The sequence below is a fragment of the Zonotrichia albicollis genome, chromosome 2 (assembly GCF_047830755.1).
Source record: "Zonotrichia albicollis isolate bZonAlb1 chromosome 2, bZonAlb1.hap1, whole genome shotgun sequence".
NCBI lineage: Eukaryota > Metazoa > Chordata > Aves > Passeriformes > Passerellidae > Zonotrichia > Zonotrichia albicollis.
The window spans coordinates 98,993,645-99,010,759 of record NC_133820.1 but is presented as its reverse complement, the minus strand read 5'-3'; the positions used below and the strand labels follow the sequence as shown (position 1 = coordinate 99,010,759).

At 41.6% G+C, this 17,115-nt stretch overlaps 1 protein-coding gene and 1 long non-coding RNA gene across 3 annotated transcripts in view; one reads left to right on the top strand and one right to left on the bottom strand.

The window, feature by feature from the left end:
* Window positions 1–15,422, top strand: part of AFF3 (ALF transcription elongation factor 3) — a 325,784-nt gene extending 310,362 nt beyond the window's left edge. For both annotated transcript variants that reach the window (XM_074535783.1, XM_074535782.1), the window contains exons 19-21: window positions 2,788–2,837; window positions 2,963–3,177; window positions 4,625–15,422. In XM_074535783.1, coding sequence (XP_074391884.1) covers window positions 2,788–2,837; window positions 2,963–3,177; window positions 4,625–4,746 — 387 coding nt within the window. In that variant the 3' untranslated portion in view covers window positions 4,747–15,422. The remainder of the gene's footprint in view (window positions 1–2,787; window positions 2,838–2,962; window positions 3,178–4,624) is intronic.
* The window catches only part of LOC141728247 (uncharacterized), a 34,242-nt gene continuing 17,230 nt past the window's right edge, over window positions 104–17,115 (bottom strand). Inside the window, exons 2-3 of the long non-coding RNA XR_012579116.1 lie at window positions 2,350–2,421; window positions 104–504 (exon numbers count right to left, since the gene is read on the bottom strand). This is a non-coding gene — a long non-coding RNA (uncharacterized LOC141728247). The remainder of the gene's footprint in view (window positions 505–2,349; window positions 2,422–17,115) is intronic.

Below are 17,115 nucleotides of genomic sequence, written 5' to 3'. Positions count from 1 at the left end.
ACAATGATAGCATAGCTTCACATTAGAAAGTATTCTCACCTTTAAAAGCAAAAGTGGAAAAAATCATCCATTTGCTATAATTTTCAGTGGAAAACAAGCCAGTTCTCCACTCCTTTCATATTTGGTATCTAAAAGCTTTCAAAACCAAGTGACATGAAATGCTGACTGCATTAAGAACTTCCTCATATATTATCAATCAGAGAAGGATTTTTAATCACACATTTGCAGGGAAAATTGGACATACTGTCCTTTTAGAAAATAAAAAAATACTATTTAAATCTCCTTTAGGTGATTTATTTCCATTATAGAAAAAAAGTGCAGCAGAGAATTAGAAAGAAGGCCCAGATATTCAGGGGCCAGGCACATATGAGAGAACAAAGAAACCAGGAGAATGGGTTGCAGTAGGGAAAGTGGTATAAGAGATCCCTTACAACATTACACTCTTTAGAATCCTTACCTCCCCCACACTTCTGGTGCAGAACTGAGGAAACTGAAGCAATATACCTAAAACATGAAAAAAAAAAGATGTGTACGAAGTTGTACAGTAAGGCAGAGGTTGATTACATTTGCAGTGGAAGTATCTTTGACTCCAATTTTCAAATTGTCCTGCTTCCAACTCTGTAAGTAAACAACAGGCACTCAGTTTCCATTGCACTACAAAGATGAAGGCAAGTAGTTCTGAGAGATATCAGAAAAGAATGGGGAAAAAAAAAATAATTTATTCTGGAGCAGGTTCAAATGCTGAGGATTCCCAGGTTAGTTCTATTTATGATGGCAAATGAGAAATTTTCCTTTTTTATCTTTTCACACCTGACCTGAGCTTTTCCTGTCAAAAGGAAAAAGAAAAGAAAAAAAAAGGAAAAAGAAAACCCTCTGAAGGAAGAAGCCCTTGTGGGACACTCCAAAGCTTATTTTTCATGTCATGTTCCTGGGACATTGAAGACCCAGTGTCAAAATGCAGGAAGAATGACAGGGTACACACAACACTGCCATGATCACTGCTAAAATACAGCCAGTGTTGGGGTGCACATAAAAGATGTAGAAACCCAAGAGGCAGTTCAGAAGGCCCATTAAAACTGAGAAAACAAAGTTTTTTAAAGAGAGGCTTAGGGGATTGTCCAGTTTGGTGCTGAATGGGTTAAGAGATCATTGTGTACATGGAAACAGCTGATAATTTGCAGATTACATGCAGTTTTGCTGGCTTTGGACCAACAGAATCCAGAAGATAGCACTGAAGTTAAGAAGATTCAATCTTGAAACTGTGAAAATAATTATATATGTGAAACATATATAATTATTTTCTAATTATATATGATAGACATAGAACAGGACAAGAACATTAAGGAAGATAAATAGTGTCTAAGAATTTCTATATGACTATTTGTCCTTTTTAGAAGGAATAAAATAAGAGAAAATATTTTAAAAGTAATTTAGATTCTTTCAGAAGTGCCATGATTGGTGGAAAACAGACATTGCAGATTGTGTGCACTGCAGGATTATTCCTGGCCTTGAAATCCACGAACATCTGAAGCCCCTTGTTTACCATTTTCCTTCCTAAGCCCTGAGAGCCCTGAGAGACCAAGAGGTTTTGTACTGCTGGTACTGCCTGTAACTCCTGCAGTTTACAACCACTACAGCTTTGCATTTAAAACAGTATCCATAAACAGATCTCAGGCTGCAGGGCTTTGTCTGGTCCCACATGGATGTCAGGAAGAGAGGGCTGTTCTCCAGCACACAGTTACTTGCAGGTTCATCTGTAGGGGAGAGCGTGGGAAGGTTACTTTCCTCTGAAGAATCAGGCTGGCCATTGCTGAATGTGAGACCATGGATGAAATGGACTAGAAAAGCTTGGTTTCTTAGACTTCTTTCTCACAGTCCTAGGACTAAATCAGTCACTTTGGGACAGGGGTGGAGTTTTTCCCCAGGTCAAATGATCAGGAACCTGTGACTGAATTCCCTCCAGCTCCTGGAATTTTAACAACTGAAATAATTTTTAAATTATAAAATCATTTGTCCAATCTCCATTACTGCTGGCACCTGAATTTCTTGGGCTTTGTAAAAACAGCGCTTGTACAAGGTAGTGTGGTCTCTCCTCAAGCAATGAAATTCTTTATCCTAAGCACGGTATACCAGAGAGTCTCAGTGACTCCAGGTATACAAAAGACCCCACTAAATGATCAAATGGCCCCTTCTGGGGTTCTCTGGGGAATCCTTCAGCCATGAAAACCACCAATCTACATGGGCAGTCTCTCTGATCTTGTGAATGCTGCCATGTTTGGACCAAGGGGAACAGCTCCATAAGGAGCAATCATGAGCAAGATTTTTGAGCCTGGTGGTTAAAACACCCACCTGAGCTGTAGATCCTCAGATTCACATCCCTATGGATGCCAGGCAGAGCAGATTTGCACAGTCTTGCCAGTCCTAGGGGAATGACATTTGTCATTAGGGGCAGGAGAGTGGGAGGAAATCCTTCTGATTTTCTTCATCTCAAGAAATTCCAGCCTAAACCTTACTGAGTCCCACAGCACTTTTTTTTTTTCTGAATTCCCAGGATTTCTGTGAAAAGTTTCCATTTCACCTAATGTTTTTCTAATCAGTGCCTATGCCAGGGTGTTGAAAAGGCTGTTTCAAGTCTGTTCTGTAGCACTGCTTCATCATAACATCAAACTAGGCTGACTGGGTTTATTACTTCATGAGATGCAATTCCATCACTTTCTTTACATTTCTTTCTTTTCCTTTTAGTCTTATATAAATTATATGCATTGTGAATTACTCTTTCCTTTCCAGAATTCATCAAAAGCTGCCCAGAACCCATCTCCTTGGGGTGCCAGTGGAAAGTAAGTTGCACAGTAATCTTATATCAGATTGGCAGTTGGAAATTGTATATTTTTATCTGTGATATGTTCTGATACTCTTGTGTTTTTAATCCCAACACTTTTTAAATATTAACACTGCTTTCTAGGAGCACAGGAACTCCATCACCTATGTCCCCTAGCCCTTCTCCAGTCAGTTCTGTAGGATCCCAGGGGAGCACGGGGGCCCCTTCCCCATCTCCTATCATCAGCATCCCGCAGCGCATCCATCAGATGGCCGCCAACCACGTCAGCATCACCAACAGCATCCTGCACAGCTATGACTACTGGGAGATGGCTGACAACCTGGCCAAGGAAAACAGAGGTGAGCAAGGCAAGGCAGTGGACTATTCTAGAAGACTGTCACATTATTTGGATCAGGAAGATAACTACTTTGATATGAAACCTGTCTGCAAAGTAGGATTGCAGAGATTATTTCTTTCTTCAGTCTGCTCCTAGTTTGTTCCAAAACAGCCCAAAAAGGCAATTTTGATAGCTGTCTTGCTCAGAAGAGCTGAGCCAGCACTTGTGACAGGTCACAGACTTGGCTGTAAGTAGCACTTCCTGCCATCTGTGCATTCTAGAGAGGAAGGCTTGTGGGAGGTAAGACATCTTCCTGCCCCCAAAGTCATGGAGCTGCATGGGATATGTTTAGCCAGATCAACTCAAAAAGCAGGAGCACACCTCCTTTCTGCAGAAGGAATGAACAGCCCCTAGCCCTCCCCCATCCACAGCAGACACAGGTTGGAACAAGGTGCCTGCAGCAGACTTCTCTCAGGTGAACTGATTTCCATGAGCAAATGCCTCAGCATCTGACTTGATGGTGAAGTATTGCTTAGTCTTCAGGCTAATTTGTGTATTTAAGGCAGGGACATGGGCAAGATCCAAGTCAAAACAAGGACACCTAAGTGAAGGTATGTAGATATGAGTTGGGGGGCTCATCTCCCATTGCAGTTGATGTATTTATTCATCAAATACAGTTGAGTATTTATTCAATACCACCAGCAGTTCAGAGTGCTGTTTAGTTCACCGTGAAAGGTGTGTACTAAACAGCACACCTCTCAGGGTGTACTAAAAAGGGAGAGAGGACTACAATTTACTGAGGTATCCTTACCTAAACTGTCACTCCAGAACTCTCCTGCACATCCTGTGTTAGATCTGCCAGTCCAGGCTGTACGTATGAACTCCCCCAGAGCATCTCAAATGGGCACTACATGTCTCTGAGTAGACAACGGAATTGTCCCTATCCATGGCACGGGCTTGGAACTGGCTGATCTTTAAAGGTCCCTTCCAACCCAAACCATTCTGTGATTCTAAGTCCTGACTGGCTAGTTAGCCAAATTACTCTTTAGGCTGGGTTGGCCATGTTGTACAGGCCTCTATTTCTCTCTCATGGTAGCTTAAATATCTAGCATATCACAAACGGGTCACTGGACACTTGTGTATGGACTTTTTGATCTACTTGTCCTCAATCTCAGAATAAATCTTGCCCCGAGTCTGTTTGCTTTATCAAGACTCAATGGAAATTAATGAAAAGCAAAGCTGAAGAACTCACTGCTTTGTTCGTTAAAAAGAAAATTGCTGTGCATCAGCCTGTAACATCACGAACCACAGGGCTTTAAAATTAATCTCCCCAGCACTAAACTTTCATTCCCATGGAATGTTCAGCCTGACTCAATTTGCAAGAGAATAAAATCTGTTAAAGAGTGAAAAGTAGCAAATAAAGATTCACTCTTCTGATGCTGAATCCCTGCAATTCTTTTTCCCTGCAGATTTTTTTAACGACTTGGATGCATTGATGGGACCTATCACCTTGCACAGCAGTATGGAGCATTTAGTCCAGTACACTCAACAAGGACTTCACTGGGTGCGGAATAGTACTCACTTGTCATAATGACTGTGTGCCATTCACATGGACAGTATCCCTTTCATGGATAATTCAGTTATTCTGGACACTGTGCTACAGAAATAGTCAGCTACAGCATTGATCCAAACAAAGGTGAATATGTCTTCAATATTGAGCAAAATTCTTCTGAGTGTAGACATGTATGTGCACAGAGGTACAATATACAATGATGTCTCTTCAGAATGAATTGTTCTGTATCACTCTCCAAACATTTTCATACACTACAAATACTACAAAGAACTGATCTTAATGCACAAACATACCCTTTCTATTGTACTGAAAAACTCAGAAACCAAAATCTTATGGGTTGATTGAACCAAGTGCAATAAGCACAGATCCCTATTCAGGAAAGCTCACAATAGATTCTTAACTTTAAGCTTGTACTGAAATCCTGATGACTTCAGCAGAGCTTAAGCACATACACAAGGGCTTTCCTGAACTGGAATGAATGAGGGCAAATCATAGACATGGAGAATTTTTACTGCGAGCATGGACGTGTCACAGAAGTTTCCATATTAATTGTGCCATCTCCCTGTTACTTCTCCACTGGAGCGCAGAGAGGAGGTGTGTAGTCCACATTAAGTTGGAGAAAGACAGCATTCCTTCATGTGCAATAAGTTTCAACAAATTGCATGCATTTCTTTATCTCCTGTCTTTTTAAATAACTTTATGTCTCATTCAGCTCCAACAGTGCGACCTACAGTACCAAGCAAAAGGAAGGCCTAAAAACAGAAATGCTGGTAGGAAGAACTTAAAAGAGATGGTGCAAAATTGCATTCTGTTACTGACAGTAAATAGATAAGGAAAAAATATGGCAAACAGTAATCCACTTAGGAAGGAAAATGTGTTAACTTCGGCTGCACACACACACACAGACAGATATTTATAACAGTTGTTGGCTTTGCATGGGAAGGCTTCATCCTGCAGATTTTGGCTTTCATATCTTTTTCATCTAGCAGAAGCTTGCAACGTTTTCTTCCAGGCTGTATGGGAGCATTACACGCAATTTCCTTTATCTGGGAAGCTGAGTTTGCTGCTCATCAGGCTAAGAACTGTTTCCTATCATAATCCTCTCACTCTTCATGCATAATCCTCAACTAGGCTTTAGCGTTTCTTGATTTATGGGATGTTTTCAGTTCCCGTTGACAGGCTGTGTTTTTCATGCCAGAGAATTAATCCCACAATAATTGGAGTTTAATTTGGGTCAGATGAGGTCAAGGCCAGTTCATATCAACTGTGCTTGCACTCAGTGCATTTTTGTTCATTTTCAGTGGTTTTCACATATTTAGGGGTTCTTTTTTCTATATTGGAAATATTTTCTTTTGCAATCAGATTTGCTGCCTTTACTCAAATCAGCAGCTCCAATGACTTTCAATTGATTGTTCTTGTCAAAGGCATTAGTGAACCCTTTTACTGTTATTTTCTAATCTAATTTGCTTACATATTAAGAAATTGTGAGTACAAAACACACTTTCAATAGAAGATACAAGTAGAAGTAGCCACTGATACAAATGGTTGATTAATTGGTACTTGCTGCCTTTAGTTTTCTGTCCCCCATTTTTGAAGAGCTGCATTTTGAAGAAAAGATACCAAACAATATGGCACAATTTCTCAGTCAAATGTCTTTGGTAGCACAGACCTCATGTACCCCATGGTAAAGAGTGGGCTTATGAGCACACTGAGCCCCACATAGCTGTGTTTTTCTCACCATAACTCCAGCTATTGCTCAGACTCAGCATTCACTGTGTTCTCTGAAGCAGCCACCAAGGAACTGCTCAGCCCCAAGCCATCCTGGGCCAATATTTTTGTGCCCATCGGTGCTCAGATACTTCCCCCCAGGAGAATGCCTGTGGCTGTGGCCACCTCATAGTACGGACTTGAGTGTTACAAAGTGGCTGGCTTTAGGAGAGAACATGTACTTGCCTTTAAATGACAAAATACGTGACCTGTGAGTCCTGCTGTCACCCTTAGCCCTGGCTGTCACCCACCCCAGAAGGAACACACTTTGTTTCATCACAAGTATCGCGGAGAACTCGATCGGTGCCTTTCTGTTTATCCCTTGCCTGATCTCCAGCCGTGGAAGGAAGTCTGTCAGGATTTGCTAGACTAGTAGCAACAGATTCTGTCAACTGCTTCAATGCCATCCACAGGTACTGCAGGATTTCTCCTCAGATCAGGAAAGTGAAACTCCAGCTAGATTAGCTTCTGTTTTCTTTGACGGTGCCTATGATGTTTATCTTCAGATAAGTTTGGGGGTTTGGGAGCCCTTTCTGATATTTAATGTTGAGAAATTTTAGAAGTAACATATATTACTTGCCTTAAATGGAGTTTAGTTTTATTGCACATGTGGCATTTGAGTTTCAAATATGGAACTTTGAAGCATGTTTATTTTACTAAGATCGGGATATTTTTCTTAATCATGATGAACTCTTTGTATGGATATAATATGTCAAGAAACTTCAAAGAAATGCAAGAATTAATGGTGTTTTGTTGTAACATTTCCAAGTACTAAGCATCTCTGTAGATGATTGTCCTTTCCTGTACATTGAGTTATCTCAGCTAAACTATTGCTTCCATGGAAATCTTACTGATTTTTCGTTTTTGTGCTGGCGTCATCTGCGTTGTCTGATGAGCACACCAAGCCTTAATTTCTGGTGGTGCAACAGCATGAGTGGATTAAAGGGTTTGGCTTTCTCTCCATAGGGTTTCTCACAGCTAAACTATTTTAGCAAGGTTATTTAGAATACTCTTCTGTGCAGGCTGTTTGCTCTGTAGTGTTGCTGCTGATTGGATGTCTGAATGTGGCACGGTAACAACAAATACTTAATTTCACCTTCTTAGGGACTGGTCTGCAAAAGTGCATGTGACTTCAGGTCTGGTCCAGTTAAGCATATGCACTACTTTAAGAACCTGAATAGTCTTAGGCATATCACACTGTGAGTCAAAGATGCTCTGTGTGTTTTGGATGGCACCAGAGGAGGCTGTCCTTTTTTGCAGTTCCATGAAACACACTGACTTATTTTAATCTGCTGTGAAAGTCCAGGAACATGCAGGCTTCTTTAGACATAGCAACATTAAGGTTCAATTTTGGAAAAGTAAGAAGTCATTCTGTACAAATCCAGAAGGATTATGCCTGGAGGAAGAAGTCTGCTTACAAACAGAGACTCCTCAATCAGTAAGAGCTCATGCAGCAATGGGAATGGATGCAAAGGAACTGTGTATTGCAGGTGGGCTTGACAAATCCAGAACAGCCTATAGGATTCTCACAGGCAGCAAGATAGTACAGAGCCCTTGGCCTTAAACCTTTTTACTATGGCATGATGGCATGAGTGTCAGGTAAGAACAAAGCATATGCAGAGGTTCAAGTGTGGTCAAAAGCCAGGCATAATCCTTCCTGTCATGTGGCAGGATACCCAAGCCCTTGTTTGCCTATTTCTTTTGTTCAAATAACAGAGCTCCAAAGGAAGAGATTATAGTGAACAGAAGACCTTAGGTAAAGGAGGTTAAGAGGATCAAGCCCTAAGTGTAGATACAAACACACATGTATATACTGTAAATCTAAATAGTAATAAAGTCACTCAGCATGAAGGATATTACTAGTGCCTACCATTGATCATCAAGTACTCATCACTGAGCAGCCATATCACCTAAGAAGTGCAGTAGCTGTTGTCAAAATAATTTGTGTAGCTAATTAATTTATATTAAATGCACCTTTGGGACTGTGCCATACTATCTCTTTTGTAATACAAATGTTCAACCATTTTTCATGGCTACTGTTTCAAATCTGAAATGTCAGGCTATCTTTTCTGCCCCAGATAAGAACATACACTTAGACCTGGCTAATCTGTACTTAGTTTATCTACCCAAGAGACTTTAGTAGTCACCAGCCTTAATGCATGTACAGTATATGCTATTCACTGACTTAGTTGTAGGTTTTAATCCAAATGAAATTGGAATTTTCAAAATGACTTGGATTAATGGCATCTGCCTAGATATCCCATAGATGTGACATTAAATGATTCATGATTTTAAGCAAGAAAGTTTGAATTTTATGTAAATAACAGTGGATTATTGATCTTTTTACAAGACGATTTTTTAAAATTAAAAGATTGTCAAAGCAATAGGTTTTTTAACTCTCATAAATTTTTGGCAGGTCGTGGGTTCATGGTAAAAGCTATATTAAGAACATCTCCTTCTGCAATATGCCTTGTCTTGACATAATCCTCTTAATGCTTAATATGTCAGAAAGAAATGTTTCTTGTCCACAGCAATGGCAACATTTCCCTCCCCCATACAGCGAGAATCCTCAAACTAAAGAATAAAATCTCCTGGCACAATAGAAATACAAACAATGCCTGAAGTATACAGACTTGTTAAGGTAAAAACAGAAGTCTGTCTGGCACATACCTAACATGCCTCTCATTTTGTTATCTTTTGTTATCATTTACATCACATATTTGACCTCACTGTGTTTGAAACTAAAGAATTAGTCTAGTTTTCATGTCTTAAAAATGCCTGGTTGGTCTGATCAGTATCATAATTAGAACTGTTACATTAGGTTATGTGCTGTGCACCAAGGCCTGGGAAGGCATGTAACCATAGATAAATTTGTCAGAATGCATTCAGAAAAGCATTTGGATGATCTTATGTCTGGTATGTCTCAAAAATGTGGAACTATGTCTCTGAGCCAATATTGTTAGCATGAAAAATTAGCTACTTTACCATCTCTCACAAACCTGCCATTTGCCCTCAAAAAGGCCAAGCCTCCATTTCCAGCATCACTGGCCTCAAGCTGTAAATTGCTCTTAAGGTTAATTAACAAACTGGGAAAGTCACTTTAGGTCCTGTTTGTGCTAAGCTGACTAAAGCTACAGAGAGGAAAACACTAAGATTTAGAGCATCTTTTGGTCTTTCAAAAGGCTATGGTTTTCTTCAGTGAGATGGGTGAGATCCAGCTGGGGCTATTTCTTCAAGTAGTTCCTCTGCCTCCACTTGCTGTCTAGTCCTGTTGCTCTTGGTAGCCCACAAGTATGCCTGACCTTGAGCAGTGTTTCCTTCTTTGGCAGCCCAAGCCACCTTTCCAATGGGGTGCTGGAACACGGAGCAAGTAACTCACAGGTTGCATAAAGGGCCTGGCTTTTGCCCCCAAAACCAGCAACAAATACACCAAGGCTCCTTCACTTTTGCAATTTTTGTAGCTTGAATTTCACACTCTGCAGCTTGAAGCCCAGCCTTGTCCCTGCTGCTCTCAAAGGATTCCAGAAGGTCCAAGGAAAACAACAGAACTGAGGGGGGCTGGAAAAAGGGATTTCCTCTGTCCCACTTAGTCATTTTTGGGAGCAAATACAGTGAACAGCATGAATGATAAGGCAGTCAGGTCTCATGTTTCTCATATGTACCAACACAGGGATACTTAACATTTATCTGCCTCATAGGGCTTTATGAGAATTAATTAATGTTTGCAAATCACTTTGTATCCTCAGAAGGAAAGTGCTGTTGAAGAGCTATGGAAAAAACTGCTAAGTACACTGGATGAATTTCACCCCTGAGTCCAGAGCTACAAGACCCACAAAATCCTTAAATACTATATAAGCTCTTGGTGTAAACAGCAGAGTGTATAAAACTTGTGCTTAGAGCCAAGGGGTGTCACAGTCTAGGTGAAATTGCCATTCCCAGAGTATCTATGACTTTGATCCTGGCAGAGAGCAAGAATCACAACAGTACATAATGGGACAAACAGCATAGATTAACAAAGTGCTGCATGGCCATCCTAAGAGTTTCAAATCTTTTTATGTCTTTCAGTTGCTTTGTATATCTGCAAAAGAAATTTGTACAAAGTATGTTCCTCAAAACAGCCTCAAGTGTTCAAATAATTCATTAATCCAAATCCAGCTTCACATAACTTCAGATCAATGGAAATTTTCTTTTGGCATGGTGCATTGTGGAGAACTAGCTGCTTAACAAGGCATTTTTTTTAAAGTCTCTCATTACATAATATGTGTCTGATTTTGATGCACAGTACCAGTAAGCAAAGTGGGAAGTCAGAGATTGGTTGGGAGCACAGTGTTCTCCCACTCTGTGTGGGAGTGACCTTCCCAAATCACACCATTGTTAGACAGCATCCCCAGGGCAGACTTCCAGCTCTGTTCTGACACATTACCCCTAGAAATTATCAATAAAGCCCTTCACCAAGGACTGAACACAGGTCAAATCAACAAAATGTTTCTAACATGGTTCATGTTACTCAGTCAACACTAACAAGTTCTTTCTTAGAAGTAGTTATCCTTTTCTCCTCCACTTGGCATTCTTATACGTGGAATTCTTACCCTGTCAACAGACTTGAAAGAAAACATTTCCTGAAGGAACCAGCTAGGCATAGATAACATGTACCAAAGGACAGGCCCTTCTTATTCTTTTTCTCACTTCTATTTTAGAATACACCTCTATTTTAAAAAATTATATTTTCCTTTGCAGTTTAGATTTATCATAGAATCATAGAAGGGTTCAGGTTGGAAGGGACCTTGAAGATCATCTAGTTCCAACCCCACTGCAGTGGGCAGGGACACCTTTCACTAGACCAGGTTGTTCAAAGCCTCATCTAGTCTGGCCTTGAACATTTCCAGGGATGGGGCATCCACAGCTTCTTCGGGCAACCTGTTCCTATGTCTCACCACACTCAGAGTAAAAAATTTCTTCCTTAGATCCAATCTAAATGTACTCTCAGTTGAAAACTCTTTCCCCTTGTCCTGTTACTACAGGCCCTAGTAAAGTCTTTCTCCATCTTTCTTATAAATCCCCTTTTTGTACAAAAAGACCATGGTCACCATAAGATCTCCCCAGAACCTTCTCTTCTCCAGGGTGCACCCCAACTCTCACAGCCTGTCTTCACAGGAGATGTGCCCTATCCCTCTGACCATGTTCATGGCCTCCCCTGGACCTGCTCTAACAGGTCCATGTCCTTCCTGAATTGGAAACCCAGAGCTGGACACTGCACTCCAGGTGCTGTCTCACAACAGCAGAGTAGAGGGGAGAATCACCTCCCTCCACCAGCTGGTCATGCTTTTTTGGCTTTCTGGGTTGCAAAGGCATGTTTCTGGCTCATGTCCAGCCTCTCATCCACCAGCACCCCCAGGTCCTTCTCAGCAGGACTGCTCTCAATCAGTGCATCCCTCATCTGTATTGGTACTGGGGCTTGGACAAACACAGGGACAGGACCATGAAATTCATCTTGATGGGCCTCGTGGGGTTCACATGAGGGTCCTCTCTCTCTCAAGGTCCCTCTGGATGTCAAGCTCCCTTCCTGCAGTTCTAGATATTTTTCTCCTCAACTCCATCTCCTGGCTTGCAACATGCAGGACAAGGCAGAGTAGAAACTGGTCACAGGAAAAAGGTGAAAGGCAGCGCAGAGCTCTCCAAGCAGTTCAGGACCTTCCTGCTTTCTTCTCATTCCCACCCCATCTGTGGGACTGGCATCCACTTTCTCTCATTATTTCCAGCAAGAAAATTCAGTTCTCTCCTGAGGAAGGACAGTGAGTGCTGATGAGTCCATGCACGGTTTTTGACATCTCCTCAGCAGGGAAAGGCAAATGGGAGGGACCAGTAATCTGGGGATCAAAAGCCTTAGTGCTGGTGACTCAGATACCTTGTGTGAAAGAGCAATGCAGCTGGAGGGGTGTCAGCAGCATCTCCTGGCCCAATGCCTTGGCCTGACTGTGCTACCAATCCACTTGAGTGGGCTTTGCCACTTCATGGCCCTGCAGTGGAACCAGCAGGAGCTGGTGGTCTCACCTGTACAATGGTCTCACCTGTACAATGCCATTCCTTAGGCCATGAAGGATACAGTCAGCCTTGTAGCAATTCACTGGGATTGAATAGGAAAAGAAGGTGGAATGAGGGAGAAAAAGGATTTTGATTTAAACACAGAAGTTGGAAATCATCTCATCTTGTACTGAAGGTCTAAAATAAGCACAGTTAATCTCACCCTAGAAATTCTTGTTTGCCTCCACGGGCTAAAGGGGAGTTAGGTAATGAGCTCAGATACAGAGGTGCAATAAATCCCACCCCAGGTTTATGGTCATACCTGTTGCTGACAGGAATGCCTGATGAAATTGGTGAATATCTCAGGATGCACTGAGGCAGGATGGGGCTGAGATCATGTTGGGAAGGAGCACATATGCAGAAAAATAGGCATGCAGTAAATATATTTATTTCTCAGATGTTTCAAGTATATATTTCAGACTTGGACCACTCTATAATTTACTAGGCCTAATTCCAAAGTAGATCATTGAGAACTTAATGTGCACCTTTTTCTCTTAAGATTACTGAAATATCAAGAAAATACATTTTACAGTTTACTAAACAATTGCAGGCACTTTTTCCTTATGTTGCCTGGAAGTAGAGCTGGCCTCCTTTAAGAAAGGAGAAAGTTCTTCTGTAGATGATGAAAGAGATGAGATTGGCTATGAGCCTAAGTGAAGCCAATATTACTCTTTTTTATGGAAATTCAACAGCATTTTCCAATTCATTATGTGAAAATGGGAATTTCATCCATGATGAACAGCCTGTAGGTCACACAGAGACACCTGAAGCTAGTGGCCTGCCAGCAAACCAGTGAATGCCACAGCAGCTCCTAGGGCTGGCTTCCCTTGCTGTTGGGGGAGGCAGAAAGAGCCCTGGTGTGTTGGGGGAGCAGCCAGGTCAAGGTGGGCTTGCAGTGCCATTGTCTCTTTCCATGGATGGCAACAGGAGGAGCAGGAGCCAAAGCAGAGGAGCCAGGCAGTGTGAGAATTGCTCTCTGGGCAGTGATACCTGGTCCTCCTGTGCAGGGGCATTGTTCTGTGCTGACCATGGCAGATGGAGATGATAGCCAGAGTAACAAATCATGGCTTTTGGCAACTCCCTGCCTTCCTGGGCATATTAATTATGGAAACCTGGACTGCAGTGGTGTCTGCTGGCCAGTGCCATGTTGCAGTAGGCATCCTACAGAGACTCTCCTTGGAGTTGCCACCTTGCAGAATTCAAAAGTAAACCACATGGTGGATGGGTGAGGGAAACAAATGGGTGGGGGAAATAACAGGAGGCTTACACGTTACACTCCTGCCAGTTGCAACAATCACAGGGTTCCCTGTCCATTTCCCATGCTGCACATAGCACCAGTGGCTGAAAAGGCAGTGTGGCAATCCCAGTGTGGGATCAGCTGTTGGCTCTGGCAGTGCAGACAGCACACCACAAAGTACTGGCGCATTGCGACTCTTCCCCATCTCCCTTTTCACACAGTGAGCTCCTGAGCGAGGTTCCCTGGCCAGGTGAGGTATGCAGAGACCAGTTTATGACTAGAGTTATTTTTGTAACAAACCACAGAGGTTCATTTCCATATTTCATTTATAGCAACAAACGTCAGCGGATTTTTTTGTAAAATTACTCAAGTGGAGATGGCTTTGTTTGCAGCTCATAAAATAACGCTCATGTTGCTCTCTGAGGATGTGCTACCCGAGGCCTCCCCCACCCTGCTACAGCAGTTTGTCTTTCTGCTGACCATAATCCCACAGTATGTCCCCATACAGCAGGCAATATTGTTTACACAGGTTAATAAACGGAGTATTCTGTACAGTAATTTATGCTGTAAAGTATGTACATATATCACAGTAGCAGTCACAAATGCTTTAAACTGCCTTATTTATTAGATTGGTTAGCATTTCCCCCCTTGCTCCAGAATACTTTAAATTATTTTTATCTTTGCATTAGGTGTTTTTTTAGTTGCTGCATTTTGGCCCAGTTATTGAAAAAAAGGTTTTTACAATAAATAAATATATATCTAAAATTTAAGTAGAAATAGCAAATTCACTCCCCATCCAACTAATATAGCTCTGATTATGATTACAAATAAATATGGTATACTCTTATCTGTGTATCATAGTATATGCCAGAAATCATATTCCACTTGTGATCAATACAAACAAGAGCTTTAGTAACTTTCACCTATTTCATTCTTCCATTGTGAGACAAAAATATAATAAAATACTTAATGTAAAATGTCCCCCGTGAGAGCCCTGGTCTTATTCCTCCCTCAGGCAAAACTCACATTGGCTTCAGTGGGAGATTTACCTAAGTACAACATAGGGACATTACAAAAATAAATATATGGCATATAAACAGTACTTGTGCTTTGTAGTCAGTCCTTTCCTCTTTAGTGAGAAACATAGGGTAAATGCTACATCTGTAATGCTCCTCTGTCTCACTCCTTCCCTTCTGCTCTACAAGTAAAAAACTGGGATTTAAAACCAATTGTATTTGTTCCATTTGCTCAAAATAAATAGAAATATTCTGGGGATCAGTTCCAAGCCAAACTAGAAAATAAAAGAAAATGTTGCTTTGTTTTCATGTTAAATTATGTTGCACAATTAAACAGGATAATGCATACAAAGGCAATGAAATTATTAATTACTTGTTTTACTGTTTGGAGATTTTGCTATGTCCACAGTTCATGTAAAACTCATGTAGCACAGTTTCTGGGATGGTGAAAAATCCTACTGTAATGTAACAGAATGAGCCTTAAGGATTTGTAAGAATAAGCACTTTTATATAAAAAGCAAATATTAATTCATCAGTAATATTACTTTTTTAATGTGACAATAAACCATGAAATCAACATCCTTCTGTCTCAATTATGCCTCTGTCTCTGTCTCTTTCTTAAGCCTTTTTCCAAGGGAAGCAATTGCTGGGTTTTGTGTCACAGCTTTTGAATCCCATCACAGTCACCTGTGTTCCTGCCTAAGTCACACACCCTCATCCACACTTCCTTCGGGGTGAGCTCATGAAAGCTTTGTACAAGGAAGGAGGAAAGGCTCTTTCATTACAGCACATCTCAGTAGCAGGACACCAGTTTTAACTGAAAAAAATAAAGATGTGAAAAGAGGCAGCTCTCAGGGAGGAGGAGAGCAGTCACTGCTACATTTTAGTGAGGCACTGGATGAGCACATCACCAATCCATACTTTTCTTTATGCAGATGTAAGAAACAAGCCCCTGTCCTTAAGAGCAGTAACATCTGTAAGTGGTGCCAAAGCCAGCCATGATTTCAGCAGTTGCAGAGCAGCACTTCACAATTTACAGCCACTGTTATAATAAAACCACAAGAAATACAAGTCACTCTCCAGCCTGCCTTCCCCTGTTCTCACACACACACGCAATGTTTACCAACTATTTCCCAATTCCTGTGGCTTCTTCCCATGCAGGATTGCCACTTCTTAGGAATACTTATTCCATACTTGGGCCAAAACTTAAATGCTGCTTTTTAAACATGGCTGTTTGGCAAGTGGTGGAGTCTTGTGGTTCTTTTCTGCGCCATCAATACCTGTGGAGTCAGGGGCTAGACATTTTCCTACTTCTTACTAGGGAAGACATATTTTTCCAGGCAGCATCTGGAGCTGGAACATCTCAGGTGCAGCACAGAAAAAATGACCAAACAATGTTCTGCACTTTGATGAGTCACCACCATACACAAACCTGTGTGTTCAATGGACTGTAATCACCACAAGCTGAGGCACATAAATGGAGAGTTTTGGTGCTGATGGTGAGAATGGATTTCAGGAAGTGACTATGACTCATGATGGGCTGACACATGGCATTGCTGCTCCTGATCGCTGCCAGGAGGCTGCTGCAGGGACAGGAGAACAGGCCAGGAATGGTCTGTCCAGGCACTGGGAGATCATTTCCCCAGGCACGGCCTGCAGCAGCTGAGGAGCTGATGAACCACACGCAGAGGGACAGTTCCCCATAGCTGTGATTCCAAGCCCACAAGGCTCAGAGTGAGCCCACTGCTATCTCCCCACCGGTGCTGGTTCAGTCCTACACACCAGACACAGGTTCATTGACTTCTCCCAGTTAACGGAGCTCCTTTTTTTAGCACTGCTCCTTCCTCTGAACACCTCAGCGCTTGGCTCGTAATCCTGTAAAATATTCAGAATATGCAGAATTTTACCTCCTGACTTGTTCCTCTTAAACTTCCTCTTCTCCGTGTAATTCAAGGTCAGGAAAGAAATTAGGCACCCCTGAGCAAAAGACCTGGAGGGCCCATTACAATGATGTAGTCTTACTTCCCAGGAAAACACAGGCCATAACATTTCATCAAGGGATTTCTTTATGAAAGGCTAATAACTTGATGAAGAGAAGCCTAACCTTTTATTAAGGCACCCAGTCTTAATTTAAAGACACAGAGCAATGAAGAATTTACTGCAGCTCTTCAGCTCTTAAAATTCTGCCCCAGTGTTTCACTTTGAATGGTATCAAAGTCGTAACTGCAAAGTCATAGAAAAAAAAAAAAACAAAAACAAACAAACAAAAAAGACTTCAAAACTTGA